This window comes from Microtus oregoni, unplaced genomic scaffold (genome assembly GCF_018167655.1).
Source record: "Microtus oregoni isolate MIOR12 unplaced genomic scaffold, Mior012 000006F_ref0000085, whole genome shotgun sequence".
In the NCBI taxonomy this organism is placed as follows: Eukaryota; Metazoa; Chordata; class Mammalia; order Rodentia; family Cricetidae; genus Microtus; species Microtus oregoni.
The window spans coordinates 51895101-51921175 of NW_024543065.1; the positions used below are offsets into that span (position 1 = coordinate 51895101).

The 26075-nt window shown below is 48.1% G+C and overlaps 1 protein-coding gene across 1 annotated transcript in view; it reads right to left on the minus strand.

Moving 5' to 3' along the window:
* Positions 1-20679, minus strand: part of Clptm1 (CLPTM1 regulator of GABA type A receptor forward trafficking) — a 30978-nt gene extending 10299 nt beyond the window's left edge. Inside the window, exons 1-4 of the mRNA XM_041654995.1 lie at positions 20576-20679; positions 12198-12310; positions 1677-1800; positions 834-992 (exon numbers count right to left, since the gene is read on the minus strand). Coding sequence (XP_041510929.1) covers positions 834-992; positions 1677-1800; positions 12198-12310; positions 20576-20647 — 468 coding nt within the window. The 5' untranslated portion in view covers positions 20648-20679. The remainder of the gene's footprint in view (positions 1-833; positions 993-1676; positions 1801-12197; positions 12311-20575) is intronic.
* Positions 20680-26075: the final 5396 nt, after the last annotated feature.

Genomic DNA, 26075 nt, shown 5'->3' on the forward strand with positions numbered 1-26075 from the left:
AGCTACACAGACTATTTCAGAAACTAAAACCCACTGGCAGGGGATCTAGCTCAGCTATATGGTACTTACATAGTGTGCAAGATAGATGCTCTAGGTTCAACTGCCAACATTAAAAATAAAAGACTGCTAAATGTCTGTGTGTGCCCAGTCCTCTGCTGGACAGTGATGACACAAACACTGCTAAGCCACGCATTACCCTCCTAGGTCTCAAGGACTGGTGAGAAAGATCTGTGCCCAGACAGAAGACCCAGCACGCCTAGCCTACAGAAGTCAATAGGCCATGAGGCTAGAGAACGTACTTAAACCAGCTAAGAAAGGCTTCGTGGAGGAGGCAGGCCTTGAACCCAGAGCTAGGGAGCCAAGTGACTCTTCCACTAGATACTGACCTTGGGAAAGCCACCAAGCTGCAACTAACCCCAGGTTCACCTATCACACTGACAGTAGACAGTGACAGTTACATGAGACAGTAATAGTTACATGCTTTTGGTTTTGAGACAGATTTTCCCATAATTCCTGCCTTGGTCTTGAACTCACGATAATCCTCCTGCCTCAGCTGTCCAAGTTTCTGGAACTATAGGGGAGTGCTACCACACTCAATCGCAACACTTCTCAGTTTACGGGGTACAGAGATTTCCATGCATCAGCCTGGCTCGGGCCTGCACAGCAAATGCCCCATTACCATTTATTTGTATAACCTTGAAGCTATGCTGTTTGGCATCATTGTGCTAAGCAGGCCCTCAGGGACAGTGACCAATGGCTAACTGGCTAAAGCTGATATCACACAACACTTGAGGTGGCTGCAAGGACCCAGGCCAGAACACGGTAGGGGTTACCTGAGGGATATCAAGCTCTGCAAAATGCTCATAGCAGCCATCCGAGTTCTCCCCACTAGTCCAGTCACCGTACACCAGGTCATGCTGCTCCCAGAAGAGTGCTGAGGTGGCATTGAAGTCTGTGAAGTGCTCGTGCTCTGAGATGTACACGTGCAGGTTCTGTGGAGAGAGGAGGGTGTTGGGATCACCAATTGGACGTTCATGGGATGACGGTATTTGTGGACAGCGCCTAATGCAAACTGGTAAACTCAACTTTTGCTTTTGTCTTGTGCTGGCTCTGCCCTGAGCTATGACATCAAGGAGCTTCACATTGGCAATAATGAACTTAAACACAAGGGGAAACAGGACCACCACAGATGGCTGTGGAGACCTGGGACAAGCAAGTCAAAGGCCAGTGCCTCAGAAGGGGAGGCAAGCTTGGGGACCCCCTCCCCTGTTCAGCCCGGCTCTGCCCTCACCAGGATCCACTATTCGGTAGTAGTCTGCTAATAGGCTGGGAAATGCAGCAACAGAATCAAAGCAAATATGGATCCAGGAGGGGCTGAGCGGTCTGGTGACTGTGCCGTTAACCCAGTCACCCTGTTGCCCACAACCCACGAAGGCAAAACATGTTTCTGGAAGAAATCTCCCACGGGTGCACAACAACCAGGAAGACTGCTACATGAGGTCCCCAGAGTCCTGTTTTCTCAGTCTTTTGGGTGGCACAAGTCACACGCACTGATGGGGTAGGGCATCCGAGTCCCACGTGTCCACAGAGCTGAGAGCAGTCAGGAAGTGTCCCATCCTGTTGGCCCTCAACACACCACTCTCCCAGCCCTCAAGTTCCTTCCCACCTAGCATTACCATTAGAGTGTCTTTGGGGAAGAGGTTGCGGCTGGCGACACGTGGGGCTCCTCCGGGTCCTGACTGGTCCTGAGGGGATGGCCCTCGGCGGAACCAGCTGCTGATGGCCCAGATGATGAAGATCCTGAGGAAGAAAGAAGCAGCAGGTAAAGCCCTATACCCTATGCCAGCATCTAGTGGATAAGCCTCCACACTAGCCCCTGCTTCCCGAGGGCTGAGGCAGTGAGAAAGCGGTGGCAGCGCTAGTGAAGGCAAGGTACTATCTTGGACAGAGGCTAAAACCCCTATGCAAGCAGGCTGCCATCCACACAGGGCCACTACCTTGACCCCTCCAGGACCTCATTCCCATACATGGGAACAGGGCTCACTCAGGCTCAGAGGTGGGAGCCTAAGGCAGTCAGGTAGGTGCTTTGGCCCCAAGAGGCCTAAGGAAGATCCAAAGACCTAGAATCTTCCCACTGTACTAGCAGAAAACCTTACTGCAATTACTCTCAGTTTCAATGGCAGACTAAAAAAGAGGGAGGTAATCGGTTAGTCTTTTTAGCCACAGAAAATCAGTTCTAGTGGTGGTGGTTTCTTTTTTTGTGGTATTAAGAAATTGAGCCAGGCCAGGTGGTAGTGGCACAGGTCTTTAATCCCAGCACTTGGGAGGCAGAGGCAGATGGATCTCTCGAGTTCGAAGCCAGCCTGGTCTACAAGAGCTAGTTCCAGGACAGATTCCAAAGTTACAGAGAAACCCTGTCTCAAAAGACCAAAAAAGAAAAAAAGAAAGAAAAAAATTAAACCAAGGCTTCTCATATGCTAGTCATATGCTACCGCTGAGCCACACCCCAGCCCTTCACTGGCGGGTTCTAGACTTTGGCACTTAGATATATCCTAGCCATTTTATTATTTTTCATTTCGAGCCAGATTCTTATTAAGGTGTCTGGGCTGGCCTTGAACTTCAGATTTCTTCTTCGATCATCTGGCCTGGGCCGTCAGGCCTAGCTTGAGCAACCTTTTCAGTCTCATTCTCCCAACCAAACAAATCAAAAAGGCTTAAACAAAGCTAATTACCTGGCCGGGCGGTGGTGGCGCAAGCCTTTAATCCCAGCACTTGGGAGGCAGAGGCAGATGGATCTCTCTTGAGTTCGAAGCCAGCCTGGTCTACAAGAGCTAGTTCCAGGACAGGCTCCAAAACCACAGAGAAACCCTGTCTCGAAAAACCAAAAAAAAAAAAAAAAAAAAAAAACCAAACCAAACAAAACAAAACAAAACAAAAAACAAACTAATTACCAACTGTGGTGCACACCTATGATTCCAACACTTGAGAAGTGGCAGCAAGAGGAACAGAAGTTCAAAATCATCCTTGACAACACAGTGAACTCGAGGCCAAAAAACCCAAAATAAAATATAACTGCAAATCAGTAACAGCAAAACAAAAAGATTAGACAGATGCCTGAGGAGCTGCTGCAGACTGGCCTATGGCTACGTCTCTGGACGACTGTCTTCATTATTAATTGACATAAGAGGGCCCACTGTGGGCGGTACCTGGTGACCCCAGGCTGAGTAACAATTCTGTATCTAAGCAAGTGAGTTAACCAACAAGCAGTGTTCCTCAAGTTTCTGCTCCAGGTTCTACCGACTTCCCTCAATGTAACCCAAAGAATACGCCAAGTAAGCCTTTCCCACCTTGGGTTGCTTTTCTCAGAGTATTTTATCTTAGCAACAGAAAAGTGACTACCACTTCTAACTCCAGCACTAAAGGACAATGCCCTCTCCTGGGCTCCGCATGCACACTGCCGTGTGGACCACACATACACATACTCATTCTCTCTCACACACACAGAATTTCTTTTAAAATTAAGACAAAACAGGGCTGGAGAGATGGCTCAGTGGTTAAGAGCATTGCCTGTTCTTCCAGGGGTCCTGAGTTCAATTCCCAGCAACCACATGGTGGCTCACAACCATCTGTAATGAGGTCTGGTGCCCTCTTCTGGCCTGCAGACATACACACAGAGTGTTGTACACATAATAAATAAATATAAGAATTTAAAAAAAAAAATTAAGACAAAACAAAAAACTGTTGGGCGATGGTGGCACACACCTTTAATCCTACCCAGCACTCGGGAGGCAGAGGCAGAAGGATCCCTGTGAGTTTGAGGCCAGACTGGTGTACAAGAGCTAGTTCTGGGACAGGCTCCAAAGCTACAGAGAAACCCTGCCTCAAAAAAAAAAAAAACAAAAAAACAAAAAAACAAAAACAAAAACCAAAAAAACGACAAAACAAAAAATTAAAATCAATCAATAAAATAAAATAATTTGGTTTTACAGAATTACTATATGCTAAAAGATCTATAGAATAGCATGCAGTTCAGTGGTCAGGAGCTTATCTAGTATATGCAAAGGCTCTAAGTTCCACTCTGCTACTTCACACAATCTGTACACACATGCACACACGCACGCACACATTATACCAATGTATTTTCTATTTAATAATACTGACGTAGCAAGGCTACAAAGGACCCTATCTCCATCAGAGGAATCAACCAACTTACAGATCAAAAACACTAAGGAAATAGAAAACTGTAACTGGGCTTGGTGACAAGCTTGTAATTCAGGAGGCTGGAGCAGGAGGATCCTCTGAGCCCAGAGAATGAAGGCCAACCTGATTCTGTCACATCCTGTCTTCTGAAAAGCAACGGATTTGGGGTTGGGCTGACTGAGCAGCAAGCCCCAGGTTGTCTCTCTTCCCACAACCAAGGTCAAGGTTTCAGACTTATTCAACCACGCGTGGGTACTAGGAATCTGAACTGAGGTTCTCATACTTGGCCACTGGGTGGGTCATCGCCCCAGCCTTGGTTGACTTTTTGAGTCTCACTCTGTAGCTGAGGTTAGCTTAGAACTCACAGCCCTTTCTACCTCAGCCTCCTGACTGCTAGAAATACAAGTGCAACACCCAGTCTCAGGAGAGACTCGACCTCTTGTAACCTTTGGTGGGGTGTGAAGAGCATCACCTTCCCCGAGTTCTAATGGCATGGTGCCCACCCCATCAATGTTTTCCCTGTGTGAGCTGCTCCAACTATTTCATCAGGGGAAAAGGCATGTACAGCTCCCAGGGTGGAGCTCGGTGACAGAGGCTGTCCTGGCAAGTGCAAGGCTGCAAAAAACACAACAAAAAAACAACGACAAATAAAAAACCCACTAAGTGGAAAAGTACTGTGAGTGAACGCTCAGCGGGTTGGTACCTCCTAGCTGGGCCCCATTAGGGCAGGACCAGGCACAGGGACTTGCCTCTGCCTGTTGAAGCCAAGGAGCCCTGGGGTCTGGGGTCTCAGGGGCTGCAGCCCAGCTGAGCCACCTGCTCCCAGTGCACAAAGCTGACAAAGGTCTGGAACCCATGCTCTCTGGGGACCCCTGCAGCCTCCGGTTTCCACTTCAGTAAATACTCCAAGGGAGAGCATGGGAACAGCACTGCCCCTGTCAGAGAGGCCTTCTGTTCCCATGTGTGGACCAGTGCTTTCTCGAGTTCAGGCCCTAGTCACCTGGAATGTATGTGAGGCTATCAGAAAATCACCCCTGGAGCCCTCTCCAAGGGCTTATGGGAAAAAGCTCTTCCTCTATGGACCCAGGCCTTCCCAGGTTTCCAGACTTCTCTGAGTAAAGCAGGCATGGTGGCTCATGCCTGTGGCTTCAACCCCTGAGAGAGCGTCAAGAGGACTGCTCAAGTTCCAGGCCAGACTAGACTATGGAGTGGGACCTAGTCTCAAACCAAGCCAAAAACTTGTTTAAAAAAAAAAAGGCAATAAATCCTCTATCCCACTACAAATAGCCTCCATTTATATTTATTTATTTGTTTCTTTTTTTTTTAAACATCTTTTTTTTTTTGGTTTTTCGAGACAGGGTTTCTCTGTGGTTTATTTGTTTCTTTATTGGCTTTTCAAGACAGGGTTTCTCTGCCTCTGAGTGCTGGGATCAAAGACGTGCTTTTTTTGTTGTTGTTGTTTGTTTGTTTTCTGTTTTGTTTTTTTTTTCGAGACAGGGTTTCTCTATGGCTTTGGAGCCTGTCCTGGAACTAGCTCTCGTAGACCAGGCTGGTCTTGAACTCACAGAGCTCTGCCTGCCTCTGCCTCCTGAGTGCTGGGATTAAAGGGATGCGCCACCACCGCCCGGCAGGCATGCTATTTTTACAGTCACAAGTGCATAAAGCTTATAAACCAATGAGTGTGACAGCTCATAACTATTAATTCCAGCTTTTGGGAGACAGAGACAGGAAGATCACCAGGAGTTTAAAGCCAGCTGGAGCCCAGTGAGTTTAATGTCAGTTGGGGATACATAAGAAGTTGCTATCTCCGGGAGGCAGAGGCAGGCGGATCTCTGTGAGTTCAAGACCAGCCTGGTCTACAGAGCTAGTTCCACGACTTGCTCCAAAGCCACAGAAAAACCCTGTCTCGAAAAAAACAAAAAAACAAAAACAACAAAAAAAAGAAGTTGCTATCTCAATACACAAACAAAACAACAAGAAAACACATGTACACGTGCGAGGCGAGACAAAGACAGGAGCTGTAGCTCAGGAGGTAGACACAACTTGGCATAGCTAGGCTCTACATTCCCCAGTACTGTCAAAAAGAAAAGTCAAGCCAAGAGAGGAAGCACTTGCAGGTGTGTGTGTGCACAAGCATGCACGCACAAGAACCAACCATCTCTCTCTGCTCCTTTCCATGCCCCGGTCCTCCAGGTGAAGGATGAGTTTAAATCCATGCACATCATCCTAACACAGAGGGCCACTGTCACATAATCTGTTTCAGGGAGTTTTGTGTATCACATAACTATGCCAGAATCTAGGTTCTCATCTCTAAAACTGGCACCCAGGTTGGAGAGAGGGCTCTGTGGTTAAGAGCCGTGGCTGCTCTTCCAGAGGACATGAGTTCAATTCCCAGCATCCACATTGTGGCTCACAACTCTGTAATCCCAGGGGACCTGACACCTTCATGCAGACATAAATAAAAAGAAGTTAAAACAAAAAAAGAATCTGGCCCAGGTGTGTAATTCACACCTTTAATCCCAACACCTGGGAGGCAGAGGCAGGTGGATCTCTATGAGTTCCAGGCCAGGCAGTTACATGGTGAGGTCCTGTCTCAGTAAAGAAAATGAAATAAAAATTGAATTCTACAGCTCGTGTGACTGATGTATGTAGTGTATTACTATGCAAGCCTGGTGATCATGTAAAGTAGGAGAAAACTCCACAAAGCTGTCTTCTGACCCCCCCCCCCACACACACACCTTCACTGCAGCACATACCAGACCACCAACATCAAATACAAACAACACATAATTAAAAAGTAAAACAACCTCTATGCTTAGCATATTTGGGGCTCTTAGTTCCAACCACAGCAACACACACAGACACACACACACATACAGAGACATAGACTCACACAGACAGACATATGCATACACAGACAGACACACGAGACATACACAGAGGGACTTGAAATGGATGAGATGGTCTGTGAGCAGCCGCCCACACCCTCCTGATGTCTGCTGCCACTAGTTCTAAGAAAGGAAATGAGCCTGCAGAGGCTGATTTGGAGCCCCCTCTGAAGGAAGCATCCCTCAGTACTAAGGCGCAGATTTCCAGATATGAACTAATGAAAAGCACTGGGAGGGTGAGGTGCAGGCCGTGAGAAAATGAAGGGAAGGACTTGAGCGAGCTAACCTGTCCTATAAGTTGCTTGGCGCATGAAAGCAAAAAGTGAGCCAGAAATGATGGCACAGATTTGTGATCAGCACTCAGGGAGTGGAGGCAGGACTGTCCCAAGTTACAAGCCAGTCTCGGCTACATATCAAGACACTGTCTCAACTGAGAGAGCGAGAGGGAGAGCAAGAGGGGGGAGGGGAGGGGGCTGGAGAGATGGCTCAGCGATTAGGAGCATTGCCTGCTCTTCCAAAGGTCCTGAGTTCAATTCCCAGCAACCACATGGTGGCTCACAACCATCTGTAATAAGGTCTGGTGCCCTCTTCTGGCCTTCAGGCACACACACAGAAAGAATATTGCATACATACATAATAAATAAATAAACAAACAAACAAATAAAATTTTAAAAAAGAGGGGGGAGGGGAGAAGAGAGGGAGGGAGAGGGAAGGAGAGGGAGAGGGAGGGAGAGGGAAGGAGAGGGAGGGAGAGGGAAGGAGAGGGAGGGAGAGGGAGGGAAAGTGGATGATGATGAACAAGGAAACCCAAGGAACTGGGCATGTAGCTCAGTTAACAGAGTGCTTGCCTAGCATAGAAAACCCTGGGTTTGCTCCCCAACACTGTATAAACTAGGGGGACAAGGAAGTGGGGGGGGCTAAATAGGATCAAAATACATATGTACAGGTATAAAAATGTTATAGGAAGGCCATTATTATGTATAATTAATATATGCTAATAAAAACTTTAACCTCAATACCTAGGAAACAGAGGCAGGGGGATCTCTAGTAGTATGAGGCCAGCCTGGTCCACATAGTGAGTTTCACACTTGCTTCTAAATAAATAATTAAATCTTTAAAAGGAGCTGGAGGGGCTAGAGATGGCTCAGCGGTTAGGGCACTGGCTGCTCTTTCAAAGGACCTGGGTTCAATTCCCAGCACCCACCTGGCAGCTTATAACTGTCTGTAGCTCCAGTTCCATGGGATCTGACATCCTCACACAGACACACATTCAGGTAAGACACCAATGTACATAAAAGAAAAATAAATTTAAAAGGAGCTGAAAATTTGGTTTAGCCACCTTGACAACTGATCTCACTCCTCAGGACCCACATGGTCACAGAAGAAAGCTGACCCCAAGTTATCCTCTGACCTCCACACGCACACCATGGCACATATGTACATATACAAACAACCAATCAATAAATGTAATCTTGTAAAGGTTTGGTTCTGTTTAGTTTTCAAGAAAGGAGATCTCTGAGTAACAGCCCTGGCTGTCCTAGAACTCCTTTAGACCAGGCTGGCATTGAACTCATAGAGATCTGCCTGTCCCTTCCTCCCCGCAACTGCTGGGATTAAACTAATCAAAAGGGCCTAGCAGAAGGCTCGGCAGGAACCTATGTGGCAGAAAGAAAACACAAACTCCCACAAGTTTCCTCTGGCCTCTACACATGTGCTGTGGTACACATGCATTCACAACAGGTATTCCCATGCAATAAATGAATGAATGAAAGTATAAACACACAGACAGGAAATAACAAGGAAATCTGAAAGCACAGGGCAAGAAGGGAAGGCGAGAGAAAAAGGGATAAGGAACAGGTTCCATGGCTGAGAAGCCTGGGCACAAACGGCAGGAATGACGCCAGAATATGACTGGAGACTGCAATGCAAGTCATGGTTTTGTTTTGTTTTTTATTTTTTATTTTTTGCAGTGCTGGAGAGAGCCTAGAACCTCAAGCATGCTATATAAGTGCTCTCCTGTGAGCCACGCCCATGCCCTCTACAGGGACTACCCTTCTAAAACAGCAGCCACCCCCTTTCCTGTCACACATATACCTCCCTCCTTCTGGTGACAGATTTTCATGGGATCCCTAGAATGAATTCAGCTGGGAATGCAGTTCAGTTAGCAGAGGGACTTGTCTAGCACACATGAAGCTCTGAGTGGCATTCCTAGCACCATACGTGGCATACAGGTATGGTGTCACATGCCTGTAATAACCATGTAAGAAACTGCAGAGGTGGAAGCAAGAGGATAGAAGTTGAGGGTCACCCTTAGCTATAAGTGTGAGGCTACATTGAACCACATGAGAACATGCTTTAAAAAGAAACAAACTCCAACAGGGCAAGACATGGTAGCATGTGTCTGGAACACCAGCGCTCAAGACGCTCAGCCTGAAAGACTACCCCAAGTTCAAGGCCAGCCTGAGTAAAAGCTGCCTAAACAGAATAAGGGCCAGCAAGATGGCTCAGTGGGTGAAGGTCAAGCCTCTACCAAGCCTGAACCTGAGTCTAATCCCGGGTCTTAGGTGGAGAAAACTGAATTCTGAAAGGTGTCCTCTGCCTCCCGAATTCTTATAAACACAAAGTTTTAAGTTACAGTTGGGCAGTGGTGATGCACTTTTAATCCCAGCACTCCAGAGGCAGAGGCAGGCGGATCTCTGAGTTTTGTCTCAAAAACAGGAAGAAAAAAATTCAATGTATAACTAGAGAGACAGCTCAAGAGTTAAGAGCACTGGGTTAGTCCCCAGCACCCACAAGCTGGCTCACAACTATGCCTACTCTAGTCCCAAGGAGTCCTATGTCCTTTTCTGATCCCTGCAGGCACCAAGTACACACACACAGTACACACAGGCAAAACACTAATACATATAACATAAATCTAAAAAAATCTTTTTCTTTTTTTGTTTTGGTTTTTCAAGCCAAAGTTGCTCTGTATAACAACTCTGGGTGTCCTAGAACTTGCGCTGTAGATCAGGCTGGCCTTGAACTCACAGAGATTCACCTGCCTTTCCCTCCCAAGCGCTGGCATTAAAGATGTGCAGCACCATAGTCTGGCAACCTTTTTCTTTTAATGCAAAATGCGAAAGAGAGAGAGACAGAGAGAGAGAGAGACAGAGAGGATAAAGCAAACCAAACCAAACCAAACAAACAAACAAACAAAAACCAACCACAGGGGCTGGAGAGATTGCTTAATGGTTAAGAGCACTGACCCCTCTTCCAGATGACCTAGGTTCAATTCCCAGCACCCACATGGTAGCTCACAACTGCATAATTTCAGTTCCAGGGGACCCAACACCCATGGCAAAACACCAATGCACATAAAATTTAAAAAAAAAAAAATCCTGGGGGCTGGAGAGATGGCTCAGAGGTTAAGAGCACTGATTGCTCTTCCAGAGGTCCTGAGTTCAATTCCCAGCAACCACATGGTGGCTCACAACCATCTATAATGAGATCTGGTGCCCTCTTCTGGCATACAAACATACATTGCAGGAATGTTCTATACATAATAAATAAATAAATCTTTAAAAAAAAAATCCTCTATCCAGGAAAACATGAGGCTCCTAATGTCTGTAAACATTAGATACATCTGCTAGACCTAGTGGCTTACACCTGTAATCCTGGCACTCACTCATGTCTGAGGACTGGACTAGAGAGTGAGAACCCGTGCAAACACAACACACACCTGCATCCCTACTGCTCAAGTGTGTACTGTGCATGGTCCCTAAGCAAGCTGGCGATTACGGTGAGGTCTCATGAGCCAGGAGGATCACTGTGAGTTTCAGGCCAGCAGGACTACATACCGAGACCCATACTAAACAAGAGGACACAATACCTATATCTGTTGTTAATATAAGGCCTATTTACAGAGCAACAGCTGACAAGAAATTTTCTTTTTTCTTTTTTTGTTTGTTTTTCTGAGACAGGGTTTCTCTGCAGTTTTGGAGCTTGTCCTGGAACTAGCTCTTGTAGACCAGGCTGGTCTCGAACTCACAGTGATCCTCCTGCCTCTGCCTCCTGAGTGCTGGGATTAAAAGTGTGCGCTGCCCAGCTGACAAGAGATTTTCTAAACTACACGAGAAGACACAGATGTGTGCTATGCACTTAGGATGTCACTGCACAAGTGGCACGGACACATGCTCAACAGCCATGCACCGTGTTGTGTGAGGGCAGAGATCATTTCTAAGCTTAAGGGAAAATCTATCAAAGCCGAGCCTCTAATTGTTTCTAGAAAACTTCTCCCCTTTCAGTGCCTGGTAGGACTCCATTTCCCATACAGAGGGGGTTTTCAGCCAGTCCTTGCTTCAGGCCCGTCACTTCAGCATTTGGAAAGCTGAGGCAGGAGGATCAAAGGTTCAAGGACTTGGGACAGTGAGAGGGTTCAGCAGATAAAGGTGTGTGCCGTGAAGCCTGACCGCCTGAGTTTGATCCCTTGGACCTACAGGGTAAAAGAGTAAGCTAACTCCCCAGTTGTCCTATGACCTTCACATGTGTACCTTGTCAATGCACACCTTCCTATGCACATAAAGTTAATAAAACAATGTAATAAAAAAGTTCAAGGCCTGCTTGGACTACATAGCAAGTTCAAATCCAGCCTGGCAACTTAGTAAGACTGTGACTTCAAATAAGGGGCTTGAGGTGTGCCTCAAGTACACCCAAGGCCCTAGATTCAACTCTTGATACTACCAAAAAGGATGCCTTTCATCCCAGCACTTAGGAGGCGGAGGCAGGTGGATCTCTGTGAGTTCAAGGCCAGCCTGGTCTACAGATGGAGTTCTAAGACAGCCAGAGCTACATAACAGAAAGACCCTGTCTCAAAACAAACCTACTTTAGGCTGAGTGCTGTCCAGGAGGGCTCTCTAAGGCTCAGAAGCCAGCATTAAAGAAGGTGACTACTGGGGTGACATGAAAGGCTGGAGCTTATTCACAAGGTACTTCTCTGGGCATGGAGGTCATGAGGCCTCTGTGTGCACAACCCCTCTGCCAAGGCAGCAATGTGCCATTTCTGGTCACCAGTCCCTCTCCCCAGGTCTTGCTGTTTGCAGAGTTGGAGCCCCAAGCCCACCTGCTCACCTGAAAAGCACGCCTTTGATGACCTGCCAGGCGTTGGGGGCAGGCTGGGGTGGGGGGTTCTGAGGCTGGGTCTCGGCCGGCGTGTCCCTCCCAACGCTGCCATTGCTGGTCACCTGTGGGGGGAACAAAGTATAGGGTGAAGGAGCTGATTTGGGAACCCTGAGCTGCAGAGGCTGAACACATAAGGGTTTCACCAATCTTCAGGAAAGGCACATGCAGGAGTGCCCAGGCAGGAAGGTTCCAGAGGAAACTGCTCCCCAGGTATTGTAATTTTAAAAAGGCAGCACGTGAGAGAAAGACAACAAGCGACAAAGCTCAGATGGAAAGGTGGGAGGGGAGAGTGGAGACCAGCCTCTGGAGACAGGAGTGGCAGAAAAGGAGAGGCAGACAAAGAGAGACATAGAGACAGGCAGAGAAGCAGAAAGAGAGAAAGGAAGAGACAGAGATTGGTTAAGGCCCACCTTTTAAAAGGGAACGTAGCAAATGTGCACAGAAGGTGCTCTTAGCAGCTGCAGCTGAGGATGGATCCTGTCAGGACCTCAAGGGCAGGCCAGTACAGATGCCTGAATACTACCAGCAAGAATATTGTGCTGGGGATGGTGGTGATGCAAATGCACTGACCAGCGTCGCAGCACCGAGAAGTTGGCACTCAGAGGGAACCTGTGGCCAGACCTAGGGCTCAGGTGCTAAGAGCTAAATCACTGTACTCTGGGGCAGGGAGCAGACGCAGGTGCAGCCAGCAGCTGAGGGACAGTCCAACAGTCCAAGCTGAACACTGTCCACAGAGAGCTGTCCTAGGACTCTGCAGTTGACATTAAAGGAGGGTGGCCACCAAGGAAGGTCCTTCCCTGGGCATGAGGGTTTTCTCCAGTGCTGCAGTCCAGCAGGGAAACAGACAGCCTGGAGCAGAACCTCACTACTGTGCGCCGTTATACAAACATCCATCCCAGCACACCCAGCCCGACACCAAGCTCCGACCCGCTGTACTCTGCAACTGAGCAAAGACTCAGAGAGGTTAAGACACTTGTCTGGATTACTCAGGAGCAAGAAAACAGGGAAAAGGGTCAAGTAGGGATGATATGGAAAGAATCGTGTCTCACCGGGCAGAGGCACATGCCTATAATCCCGGCACTTGAGAGGTGAAAGAACCAGGAGTTCAAAGCCAGTCTATGCCATCTCAAAACAAGACCCCTCAGAAGCAGAGGCACACGAGAGACACTCTGACAGCCAGGAGGGAGAGTCTAGGGTAAGGCCATCTCAGAAGCCTCTCTTTGGGCCCTGCTGGCTCCCCAGTCCTGTCCTCGTCCATCTCTCCTGCCAGCTGTGCCATCCCCTGTCAGCCTTCAAGCTGTACCTGAGGGCTCTAGAGAAGCACAGTAGTTCAGAGCACAGGCTGCTCTGAGAACCCCAGTACCCAGCACCCACACAGTGGCTTACAACCATCCATAACTCCAGTTCCAGGAGATCCAACACCCTTTTCTGACCTCCAAAGGTGCTAGGCACGCATGTAGTACATATGCATACATGCAGGCAAAGTCCTCAGATGTATAAAATAAAACAAATCAATCTTTAAAAAGGGGGTGGGCAGGAGCTGCACCACCATGGGTATTGGAGAGAATCAGCACCTGATCTACTTGTGAAGTCAACAGATACAGTGCCTCAATGTCCCGGGGCCACACACACCCATGGTTCCCAGGCTCCACTGCTCAGCCTTCTCTCCCAGGACCTTGAACTCCATCCAGTCTCACACTTCTTTCCTGATCAATTCCCAAAAGGGAACAGAGCAAAGCAGCCATGGAGCAGGACAGGTGTCATTTGTTACCTCTTGTCCCCATTACTAGCAGGAGCCCTTCTTATTATTACCCAAAGTGCAGGACAGCACCGAGGTGGCAGGGAGGGGTCAACTCTGGGGTCCTGTAGACCTCAGCTTCTCCCACGGTTCTTGCCTGAGACTCTTTAGGCATGTCACGCCCTATGCCCTGGAGACAAACTTGTGAAAATACTGGCACAGAGTTAACAGAAAAGCTCCCCTCCATGGGTTCCCAGAACTGATCTGCATACCTACTGTGTGCCAGGCCCTGAGCTAGGTGGCAGCCACTAAGCTCAGCAGGGGCCTGGTGGCCCAGGTTGCATCACGATGGAAACACACCTGCAGAACAGCAAGCAGTAACGAGCCGTGTGCAGCGCCACATGCCTACCTCGCCGACACTCACCTACCGACCGACCTAGCATCCATTTACATCTGCTTCTCTACCTTCTCCCTACCTGCCTACCTACCAGCCTATCACCATCCTGATTTAGGCAGTAGTCCAGCGTCTACCTAGCCCTTTCTGTGGTACAATCAACGTTCTTCCTAAAATACGTAACTAAGATAAACAGAAAATATGCTTTGGAGAAATAAGCAGAAAGAGACAGACACCAGGACATGGGGTGTAGGGACCCACACAGACTGGGTCAACAACTCGGTGAGCCTCGCAGGCTGGGAGAGATACAGTCACATGGGGAACCTAGGGAAGGGTGTTTTAATGGTTGGGAAAGTATAAGGGCCAACAGACCTGTCTGGCTACAAGGTGAAAACCTTCCACCAGACCTCACTGAGAAGGCTGATAGTGGAACTAAGGTCTCTAGCAAGTCTAGATAGACTCAGAATCAGGAAGAGAGGTGGCGGCCAGATCAGGATTTGAAGTCACACCTGGCTGTTTCTCCTCACAGTGATGGGAATCAAATCTAGTTCTCTGAAAAAGCAGCAAGTGTTCTTAATTACTGAGTCACCCAAAGGTTTTTGTCTGCCAGTCTGTTTGTCTATCTATCACAAACATTGCTTTGTTTTGTTTTTGTCTTTTGAGGCACGGTCTACATAGCCCTAGCTATCCTGGAACTTTTTTTTTGTTTTTGTTTTTGTTTTTCAAGACAGGGTTTCTCCAAGCAACAGTCCTGGCTGTCCTGAAACTGCTTGGTAGACCAGACTGGCCTCGAACTCACTGAGATCCGCCTGTCTCTGCCTCCCAGTACTGAGATTAAAGGCGTGTGCCACCACCGCCTGGCATCCTGGAACTTTCTATATAGACCAGGCTGGTCTCAAACTTACCAAGTGCTGGGATTAAAGGTATGTGCCAATACCCCTGGCTTTTTTTAATTGTGTATGTCAGCATGTGCATAGACACTGTATATGCATTTGCATGCAGTTGCCCCTGGAGTTACAGGTAGTTACTTGTGAGTTGCCCAATGTGGGTGGAGGAAACTGAACTGCAGTCTCCCACAAAAGCAGAATAGCCTCTCATTGGCTGAGCCAGCCAGCGTTCCAGCCCGAGAGGTGTGCAATCCCGCAATCCCAGCACTCACGAAGCAAACACAGGCAGATTTCTGTGGGTTTGAACCCAATCTGATCTACATGGTGAGTTCTGGGTCGGTCAAGGATACAAAGAAAGCTCCTGTCTCAAAGAAGTACACACGCTCAAGCTACAGAGAAACCCTGTCTCAAAAAAAAAAAAAAGTCAATACATGAGTAATTACTTCTCATTGTTGTGTGTGTTGTAATGTGTGTGGCGTCTGGAGGACAACTCTAGAGTTAGCTCTCCTTAGTTTTTATATAGACTTTAGGAACAAACACTGGTTGCCAGGCTTATATGGCAGAACCATCTCCCCAGCCTCTCCAACCCCAGAGTTTTAACTGCATCTAAGCAGGTGAGGTGGTGTATACCTGTAATACCAACTCTTTGAAGGAAAGGCTAAAGGGCTGCCTTGAGTTTGAAGCCAACCTAGGTTATACATGAGGTCCTTTCTCTACAAAACAGCATTAAAGCTAGGTGGTGGCACACGCCTTTAAAGTCAGTACTTGGGAGGCAAAGGCAGCTGGATCTCTGAGTTAAAAGCCACCCTGGTCTACACAGTCCCAGGATAGCCAGAGCTACAAACATAATAGAGAGATCCTGTCTCAAAACAAACAAAAGCCAATAAACAAGCTGGGCAGTGGTGGCGCATGCCTTTAATCCCAGATGCTGGGATGTACTTTTATGTCTGGTTTTCTGTGGTGCTGGGGGCCAAACCCTAGGCTTCCCGCATGCAAGGCAAGCACTCTACCAACTGAACCACGTTCCCCACTCAGATGGAGCATAGCTCAGCCGGGCAGTGGTGGTGCACACCTTTAATCCCAGCACTTGGGAGGCAGAGGCAGGAGGATCTCTGTGAGTTCGAGGCCAGCCTGATATACAGAGCAAGTTCCAGGACAGGCTCCAAAGCTACAGAGTTCTGTCTCAAAAAACCAAAACAAACAAACAAACAAGCAAATAAAATAAAACAAAAAAACCCAGAAAAACCAAACCAAAAAAAAAAAGAAAGAAAGAAAAGAAAGAAAGAAACCCCACAAAAACAGTAATAGCAACAACAAAAACAGGGTTGGAGAGATGGTTGAGCAGTTATGAGCTCACAACCATCCATCACCCGTTCTAAGGGATCTGACCTCTATAGGCAACAGGCAAACATGTGCTGCATATACATACATGCAGGCAAAACACTCATATGAAAAAAAAATAAATCAATCTAAAAAAAAACTAAAAAGACAAACTAAAACTGCTTTTGTCCTGCACGTTTACAGTCTGTTTTCTGTCACATCTCCTAACCAACACAGCACAGCAGCTACTTGCAGAGCATTTCCACCCCACCAGCACGGACCGTGAGGCAGGCGGGTTACATGCCAACAGTGTGCTACTCTACAGAGGGACTTGGGCATCTGAGATTTGGGTTCTGAAGAAGGAAATCCTAAAACCAGGACCCTGTGGTCTCACACTGTAGAGTGCATCCAAAGCCACTACACTCTCAAACAAACAACTGTGACTGTATCTACGTTGGACTTCAACAAAGAGGTGACCCTCCTGTGGCTCCCTTTGCCCATGGAGTCAAGGCCAAATCCTCACTAGCCTGGCACGCCATGCCTCCCCACTTCTCTGTTCTCTCCCCCTACCTGTCTGGCTACAGTGCTTACTTAGCCTATCTGATGCCCTTCCTCATGCCACATATCTTCTACCTCAGGGCCTTTGTACAGGCTAGTCCCATTACATCAATGGTTTTTCCTTCTGGAAATTCTCTTTTACCTCTCTTAGGTCTTTGACAAAGTGCCACCTCCTCTGAGAAGTCTTCCCAAGACCCTACTTAAACGGCAGCTCTCCCACCTACCCACCACTCACTCCATACCACATCCCAGCAATGTATCTGTCCAAGTCACCGCTATCCGAGATCAGGGAGATTTTTATTACTGTGTCCCCATCCATGCTTTCCCACCTCTGACTGGGCTCACAAGGTCTGGGAGAGCAGAGCCTATTTTACTCACAACCATGTCCCCAGCGAGTCAGGCACCTGCGGAGGGAAGAGGAGCAGGCTGCTGTGACACAGGCAAGGAAAGGATCTGCCTGCTCCCTACTAAGCCAGTCGGCTAGGGAATGATGGGAGAGAACGTGAAGGTAGCAGAGAGGAAAGTACAGCTCCTGTCAAGGCTCCAACCAGTCTGGGAACAGCTGTGACCACCATGGCTATACAGAACCATGCCTTCAAGGACTGCTGAGATCCACCATGACCACCCAGACTCCAACTCAGTCCAGCCTCTGGCTAAGTCCCATTCACTGCTGCAGAAGTGAGCTGGCACAGAACACCTACCAGGGATGGGCTAGGGTGCAGCTCAGTGTGGAGGGCTGGCTAAGCATGCAGGAACCCTCCTGGGTCTCACTACCTATACCATTGATAAAAACAGAACAGTCAGGCAGTGGTGGTGCACACCTTTAATCCCAGCACTCAGGAGGCAGAGGCAGGCGGATCTCTGTGAGTTCGAGGCCAGCCTGGTCTACAGAACGAGGCCCTGGACTGTTAGACAGAGAAACCCTGTCTCAAAACAAACATAAATTTCCCCCCTCTTAGCACCTTCTCTGGGCCAGCCCTGAGCTGAGGGGCCAGTGATACAGTATTGGCGAAGAGTATAGTGGAGAAGACAATCCCAACAGAGTAGCTGGCCCAGCAGAACCCCAGGAGCCCAAAGGGCACACCTGACCCAACCTGGGAGGACTTCTGTCTTGGGAGAGGAAATCTAAGATCAGAGGACAAGTAAAGATCATCCAGGTAGGGGGTATGCTGGCTCCTGTCAGGAGGCTGAGGCAGAGGAGTTTGAATCTGAGGCCAGCCTGGGTTACATGGAGACTCTTCAAGCAAACAAACAAAAACAAAAACTGCCCCACCTCCTGTGGGTCCGGCACGTGCCTTGTGATTACAGCTGCCTCCCAGGTTCCTTAGTGGATGCTCCTGGGGCCTGTGTGAGATGGCAGACACAAGGACCCGAGAGTGAGAAACAGGAAGAGACTGCGAGGAGGCCAGGTTTGCAGAGGGGGACACGCTCCAATCTCTGGCTCTCTAGCACAGGCCATTCTGCCCGCCCTACCCCCAAGAACATTTAGAAGTTTCTAGAGACATTTTTGGTTGTCAAGCCAGGAAGGTGCATGCCCGCTACAACGTAGTCTACAAACACCAGACACAGTGCTAAGCATCCTAAAGTGCAGGTGCACTGAAAGATTTCCCAACTCAAAATGTCAATAGCCAAGGGTGCTAAAAGCCTAGTCTAGGGCGGGCAGTATTCGGGAGGCAGAGGCAGACGGACCTCTGAGTTAGTTCCAGGACAGCCAGAGCTACACACAGAGAAACCCTGTCTTGAAAAAAAGAAGGGGGGGGGGGGAGGGAGGGAGGGAGGGAGGGAGAGAGAGAGAGAGAGAGAGAGGGCTAAAATGGAAAAAGGAATAAAGAAAGCCTAGTCTAGTCAAAAAAAAAAAAATTAAAAAAAAAAAGTCATGCCAGGTCTTGATCTGCTTTAAAAAAAAAAAAAGTGTGTACTTTATCCTGAGGGCCAAAGGATGTTAAAAGTTTACAAGCATGAGCTAGGATTAGTGACATATGCCGATCATCCCAGCACTTAAGAAGCTGAAGCAGAAGGGTGGCGAGTTCAGGGTCAGCCTGGGCTTCATACAAAGACCCTGACTCAAGTAACAGACAAAAGATTTAGGGCACAGATGGGAACCAGAGAGGCTCCAGATGTGTCTGGAAGTTCAACACATTGTAAGTCTTGATCTCTCACGCCACTGACACCCATCAATTGATAGGCATTTAAAGGAGGTAGGACTACAGTTCAGAGACTAGGAAGTCCCTACAGACCAATGCATTCATTCCAGCAAGGACTCAACCAATGACAATTCCCCAAGATGCCAGCACCCTAGGGCTGATTGGAAATGCCATAAAGACTTAGTCCAGATACGCTGGGCTCTATCTCATAACTTTAGCCTGGTAATTCCCCACAAAAGAGCATATCTGCCCTGCCTGGGAGATCCTGCAGCCTCTTATCCAGACTTCTGTCTCTACCCTTCTGTTTACACTGCAGCTTCTTCACCGACTCTCCTCACTGCAGGGATGTGACTCGAGCCATCTTTACAGCCCACAAGGCTAGCCCTCCCACCCAATTCGTCCACTAACCACTGGAGAAATAAAGGCCCAGAGAAAGAAACTTGTCCAAGGTCACACCCAGTTAGGTTCCTGCCTCCCTCCCAGGCGGTACTCATCAGCCCTGAGCAGCCTCCTACGTGTCAGTGACATCCTGGTGGGTGGGTCGACAGCACCTTGCTGTCACTCCATCAATTCTCCAGAAGCCTGCACGAAACCTGAGTGAACTGGTGTGCTCCGAGGTCTCGGCGTAGTTTGAGTGGTGCTGGGTTAGCAGGCAAATGCATCTGGACCAATTTCTCCATGTGGTCAGTTAAGACAGGGAGCACCCAGCTCAGGACAGACCACCCGCAGTCAGCCTTTTCACGGGGCGGGAGCCAAAGTTAACCTGGGTGACCTTCTGTAAGTGTCTTCGTCTTGCTGTCCCTGGGATCCTCGTCTGTAAAATGGGTCTGTCGGCCTCCGCAGCCCATGCCCTTTACCCACCATAATTACCGTATTTCCCCAGAGCTAGAAAACTCATGATTAACCAAACACTGCCCCGTATCTCAGGCACTGCGGAGCGGACCCGGAACACCAGAGCACTCTAGGAACGGTGCTGGAGCCTGGAGCACAGTAGAGAACCTAGGACGTCTGGGTTTACGAGTCTGCGTCCCTCTCCTTGGCTCGAGCTGGGAGTCTGGCGGGCGCCCGGCACGAGCCTGCAGGAGACCTGGCGCGCAACAGGGCCCGGTTCCCGCCACGGTCCGGCCTCCTGGGCGACCGAGTGCTGCCTGGGCCCAATAGTCAAGGTCCCTCTGGGGCAAGGAGCCCCCGGTGCACCCGATTCCTCCAAAAGAGACAAGACACTCCACGCGGGAGTGCCCCCCGCTGGGGAAGCGCCCCCCTCAGGCACCTCTCGGCCTCCGTACCTGACCAGAGCTGCCTCCCCCGGCCGCCACCACGGCGCTGCCGGCCCCATCCGCCTCCTGCGCCGCCGCCATCTTCCCGCTCCGGGTCCCCGCCCCCGCCGCCAGCCCCGCCCCGTCTCCGACGGCGCCAGCGCGATCGCGCGAGATTTCACACGTCGCCGGCCCCGCCAGGCTACCGTATCCGCACCCCTTGGAAGGCCCTTTAGGGCCACCGTACTCGGCTTCCGCCCTAACATTTCTCCGGAGGCTATTTGTGTGTGTTTTTGTTTGTTTGTTTGTTTTGTTTTGATCTAACAGGAAGGAACTGCTCCGAAGTGCTCTTTCTAGTCTAAACTGTTCCTCTCATACCCTGGGTCAAGCTGGCCGGTCTTTTCGGACAGTACGGTGGTTCCTAGCGATCTGCTCCGCTTACTCTTGCTGTTTTTCGCGAGTTCTACAGGCTATAGTTCCTGAGCTTTTCGGCCACCGTAGAAAACCCGCTGGAGCCACGACCGCTCGGACGGGAGGTCCGTGGTGGAGCCGTAGTTGTCGGGCTCGGGAGTGGTTGTTGGTTTGTGCTCTTCACTTCTGGTGTGGTTTTTCTAAGTCCAAGCTTTGGCCATCAAGTCCCCGAAGGTTGTAGCATTCAGAGGCTGTATTTCAGGGTTTTTAACGACACCACACCTGGAAATGGGACCCTAGCCACTTTTAGACAGCTTAATGTACGCTCCAATAGAGCTTTATGCTTTCCAGCATACCTCCCCGCTTTTAAACACCATTTCGTCGTGGGCTCAAATGAATTTATTTATTTCGAGGGTTTTTTTTTTTTTCCGAGAGACAGGATTTCTTCCTTTTTTTTTTTTTTTTTGAGACGGGGTTTCTCTTGTTGGACCCTAGAGGACAACTACCAGGAGGAGTCGCCCCAAGAGACCATCTCTCACACCACATTTGATGTAAAAGCATGAGGATTTCGTTAATTCTATCATGACAGGGTCTTTCAGCATTCGAGAAGCCAGAAAGACCCCTAAAGGCTGGTACAGGCTAATTTAAAAGTAAAAAGCCACAAAACAAGGGGGGTGGGGGTGGGGGTTGTTCTTTAACTATTATGATTGGCTTATTCAAAAGGGCTATTACCGCCGGGCGATGGTGGCACACTCCTTTAAACCCAGCACTCGGGAGGCAGAGGCAGGCGGATCTCTGTGAGTTCGAGACCAGCCTGGTCTACAGAGCTAGTTCCAGGACAGGCTCCAAAGCCACAGAGAAACCCTGTCTCAAAAAAACAAACAAACAAAAAAAAGGGCTATTACCAATAATTGGCTGGAGAGCGGTTGCCAGATCAAATGAGGTAAGAGGGTACATCTGAGGGTCACTTCGCCCCTTTCCCAGGGACTGAATCAAAACACTAGGAACTGAGTCAACACCTAAGGGTTATCTTGCCCCTATTCAATAGAACATTCACAAGGACTTGGGGAGATGGTGGAAAGTTCCCAACAGTTCAGTACGCGCATGTATAGTTGTTAGGTCCTTGGTTCCCAGGGGAGGGAGAGGAGCACTACTACTGAGACTGAGAGGGCTCAGAATTGTCCTCAGAATTTTCTTAAAGTTTTACACTCTGTATCTCTGGCTGTCCTGAAACTCATCTGTAGACCAGGCTGGCCTCGAACTCACAGAGATCTGCCTGCCTCTGCCTCCCTGGGATTAAAAGTGTGAGCCACCACCGCCCAGTGAAAGACAGAATTTCTTTTTTCTTTCTTTTTTTTTTTTTTTTGGTTTTTCGAGACAGGGTTTCTCTGTGGTTTTGGAGCCTGTCCTGGAACTAGCTCTTGTAGACCAGGCTGGTCTCGAACTCACAGAGATCCGCCTGCCTCTGCCTCCCAAGTGCTGGGATTAAAGGCGTGCGCCACCACCGCCCGGCAGAATTTCTTGTTTTGAGTATTTTTTTTTCCCCTGATGCAAAGGATTTCTCTAGCATTGACTCTTTTGAAACTCACTCTGTAGACCAGGCTGGTCTTAAACTCAAAGAGATCGTCTGCTTCTCCCTCCCCAGTGCTGGGATTACAGGTGTGTGCCACCATCCGGCACAATTTTTTTTTTTAAAGACAGAATCTCATACTTTACCCCAGGCTGGACTCAACTTGTGATCCTCCTGCCTCAGCCTCCATAGTGCTGAGGATACAGACATGAACCCTGAGATTAATAACTCTTCCTATTTTGTGAGGTTTTTTTTGACCTGATAAGGGGAAATTAAATGGTCTTGAAATGTGGCAGTTGTAGAATTTGTCACATCTTCCAGAATCGGCTTCCCGAGCTGGAATGAACAGGTTTAAAGCTAGCACACTAAGCTAGAATGCCATAATTTAATTAGCTACAAAATCAAATTTTAGATTAGCTCCAATTAGTCCCAAAGGACTGCATTCAAGGATTGGGTGTGTTGGCACATGACTTTGGTCCCAGCACTCGGAAGGCAAAAGCAAGCAAATCTCTGAATTCTTGACCAGTCTGGGCTACATAACTATGCCCTGTTTCAGAAAGTTACGAGCAGTTTGGCCTGCCCAGCCAAAGGGCTGGGAACTGAACGCTGGTCAGATGGAGACAAGCCTGCCCCATCAAAGGGCTAGGAACTGAATGCTAGTCAGGTAGAAGCAAGCCCTCTTAACTGCTGAGACATTCCTTCAGCCCCACTGAAAACTCTTTACATTGTTTTTAGGTTATTTTATGTCTTTTGTTTTTGTTTTTTGAGACAGGGTTTTTTTCTCTGTAGCTTTGGAGCCTGTCCTGGAACTAGCCCTTGTAGACCAGGTTGGCCTCAAACTCATAGAGATCCACCTGCCTCTGCCTCCCGAGTGCTGGGATTAATGGCACGTGCCACCACTGCCTGGCTATTTTATGTCTTCAGGTCCCCTGGGACTAGATTTAGAGACTATTTTTTTTTCAATTTTATTTTATTTTTTTTTAAACTTTTTTTTATTTAACTTTATTATGTTCATTGGTGTGAAGGTGTCAGATCTCATGGAACTGCATTTTCAGACAGTTGTGAGCTGCCATGTGGGTGCTGGGAATCGAACCCGGGTCCTCTGGAAGAGCAGTCAGTGCTCTTAACCGCTGAGCCATCTCTCCAGCCCCTCAATTTTATTTTATTGATATTTATTGAGCTCTATGTTTTTCTCTGCTTCCTTCCCTGCCTCTTCCCTCCCCCTTCAACCCTCCCCCAAGGTCCCCATGCTCCCAATTTACTCAGGAGATCTTGTCTTTTTATATTTTCTACTTCCCATGTAGATTATATCTATGTAAGTCTCTCTTAGTTCTCTGGGATTGTGGTTTGTAGTCTGGCTTTCTTTGCTTTATGTTTAAAAACTACCAATGAGTGAGTACATGTGATAATTGTCTTTTTGTGTCTGGGTTACCTCACTCAAAATAATGTTTTCTAGTTCCATCCATTTTCCTGCAAAATTCAAGCTGTCGTGTTTTTTTTCTGCTATGTAGTACTCCATTGTGTAAATGTACCACATTTTTCTTATCCATTCCTCTATCGAGGGGCATTTAGGTTGTTCCCAGGTTCTGGCTATGACAAACAAAGCTGCTATGAACATTTGAGCACATGTCCTTGTGGCACAATTGAGCATCCTTTGGATATATACCCAAAAGTGTTATTAATGGGTCTTGAGGAAGGTTGTTTCCTAATTTTATGAGAAATTGCCACACTGACATCCAAAGAGGTTGTACCAGCTTGCATTCCCACCAGCAATGCAAAAGTGTTCCCTTTTCCCCACAACCTCTCCAACATAAGTTGTCATCAGTGTTTTTTTTAAAGTTTATTTATTCATTTATTATGTATACAGTGTTCTCTCTGCATGTGCATCTGCAGGCCAGAAGAGGGCACCAGACCTCATTACAGATGGTTGTGAGCCACCATGTGGTTGCTGGGAATTGAACTCAGGACCTCTGGAAGAACAGCCAGTGCTCTTAACTGCTGAGCCATCTCTCCAGCCCTCATCAGTGTTTTTGATCTTGGCCATTCTTACAGGTGTAAGATGGAATCTCAGAGTTGTTTTGATTTGCATTTCTCTGATGACTAAGGATGTTGAACATTTCCTAAAGTGTCTTTCAGCCATTTTAGATTCCTCTGTTGAGAGTTCTCTGTTTAGGTCTGTACGCCATTTTTTTATTGGATTATGTGATCTTTTAGTGTCCAATTTCTTAAGTTCTTTATATATTTTGGAGATCAGACCTCTGTCTGATGTGGGGTTAGTGAAGATCTTTTCCCATTCTGTAGGCTTTTGTTTTGTCTTGTTGACCCTGTCCTTTGCTTTACAGAAGCTTTTCAGTTTCAGGAGGTCCCATTTATTAATTGTTTCTCTTAGTGTCTGTGCTGCTGGGGTTATATTTAGGAGTGGTCTCCTGTGCCAATGCGTTCAAGTATACTTTCCACTTTCTCTTCTATAAGTTTCAGTGTGGCTGGCTTTATGTTGAGGTCTTTGATCCATTTGGACTTGAGTTTTGTGCATGGTGATAGATATGGGTCTATTTTCATTTTTCTACATGTTGATATCCAGTTATGCCATAGAGATTATTCTGAGTGTCCATGTGGATGCTGGGAATAGAACCCAGGTGCTCTGGAAGAATAGCTGAGCTATCTCCACAGTCCCAATCAACAGCACATCTTTATCATAAGGGGCTGGAGAAACATCTCAGAGGTTAAGAGCACTGGCTGTTCTTCTAGAGGACCCAGGTTCAATTCCCAGCCCCACGTGGAAGCTCACAACCAACTGCAACTCCAGTTCCAGGGGATCTGACACCCTCACATACATGCAGGAGAAAGACTAATGTACCTAAAACAAGGATAAATAAATTAGCCAGGAGTGGTGTCAAATGCGTTTAATCCCAGCCCTCACTCGGGAGGCAGAGACAGGTGGATCTCTGAGATTGCGGCCAGCCACGTGAAGTCTGTTATCGGTCACGTTTCCATTGCTATGATAAGATACCATGGCCAAAAGTGATCTTGGAAGGAAGAGTTTGTTTTGGGCTATGGTTCCAGGGAACCATATGGAACATGGCAGGGACGCATGGCAACAGGCAGCAGGTACTGTGACTGGAGCAAGAATCAAAGAGCTGATTCTTAGCCGGGCGGTGGTGGCGCACGCCTTTAATCCCAGCACTCGGGAGGCAGAGGCAGGCAGCTCTCTGTGAGTTCGGGACCAGCCTGGTCTACAGAGCTAGTTCCAGAACAGGCTCCAAAGCCACAGAGAAACCCTGTCTCAAAAAACCAAAAAAAAAAAAAAAAAGGGGCTGATTCTTCAAATGCATGCATGGAGCAGAGGGAGAGAGCTGTGTCCATCATGAAGCCTCTAACTGTCAACGCTCACTTTCAGTGACATACTTCCTGTAGCTCGACCTCACATCCTAAAGGTTCCCAAATGAGGACCAGGTGTTCACATCTCTTGACCCTATGAGGGAGGGGACATCCTCATTCAAACTACTTTAGGAAGACATGAGTTGTTCCTGCAGGCAATTTTTTGCTGCA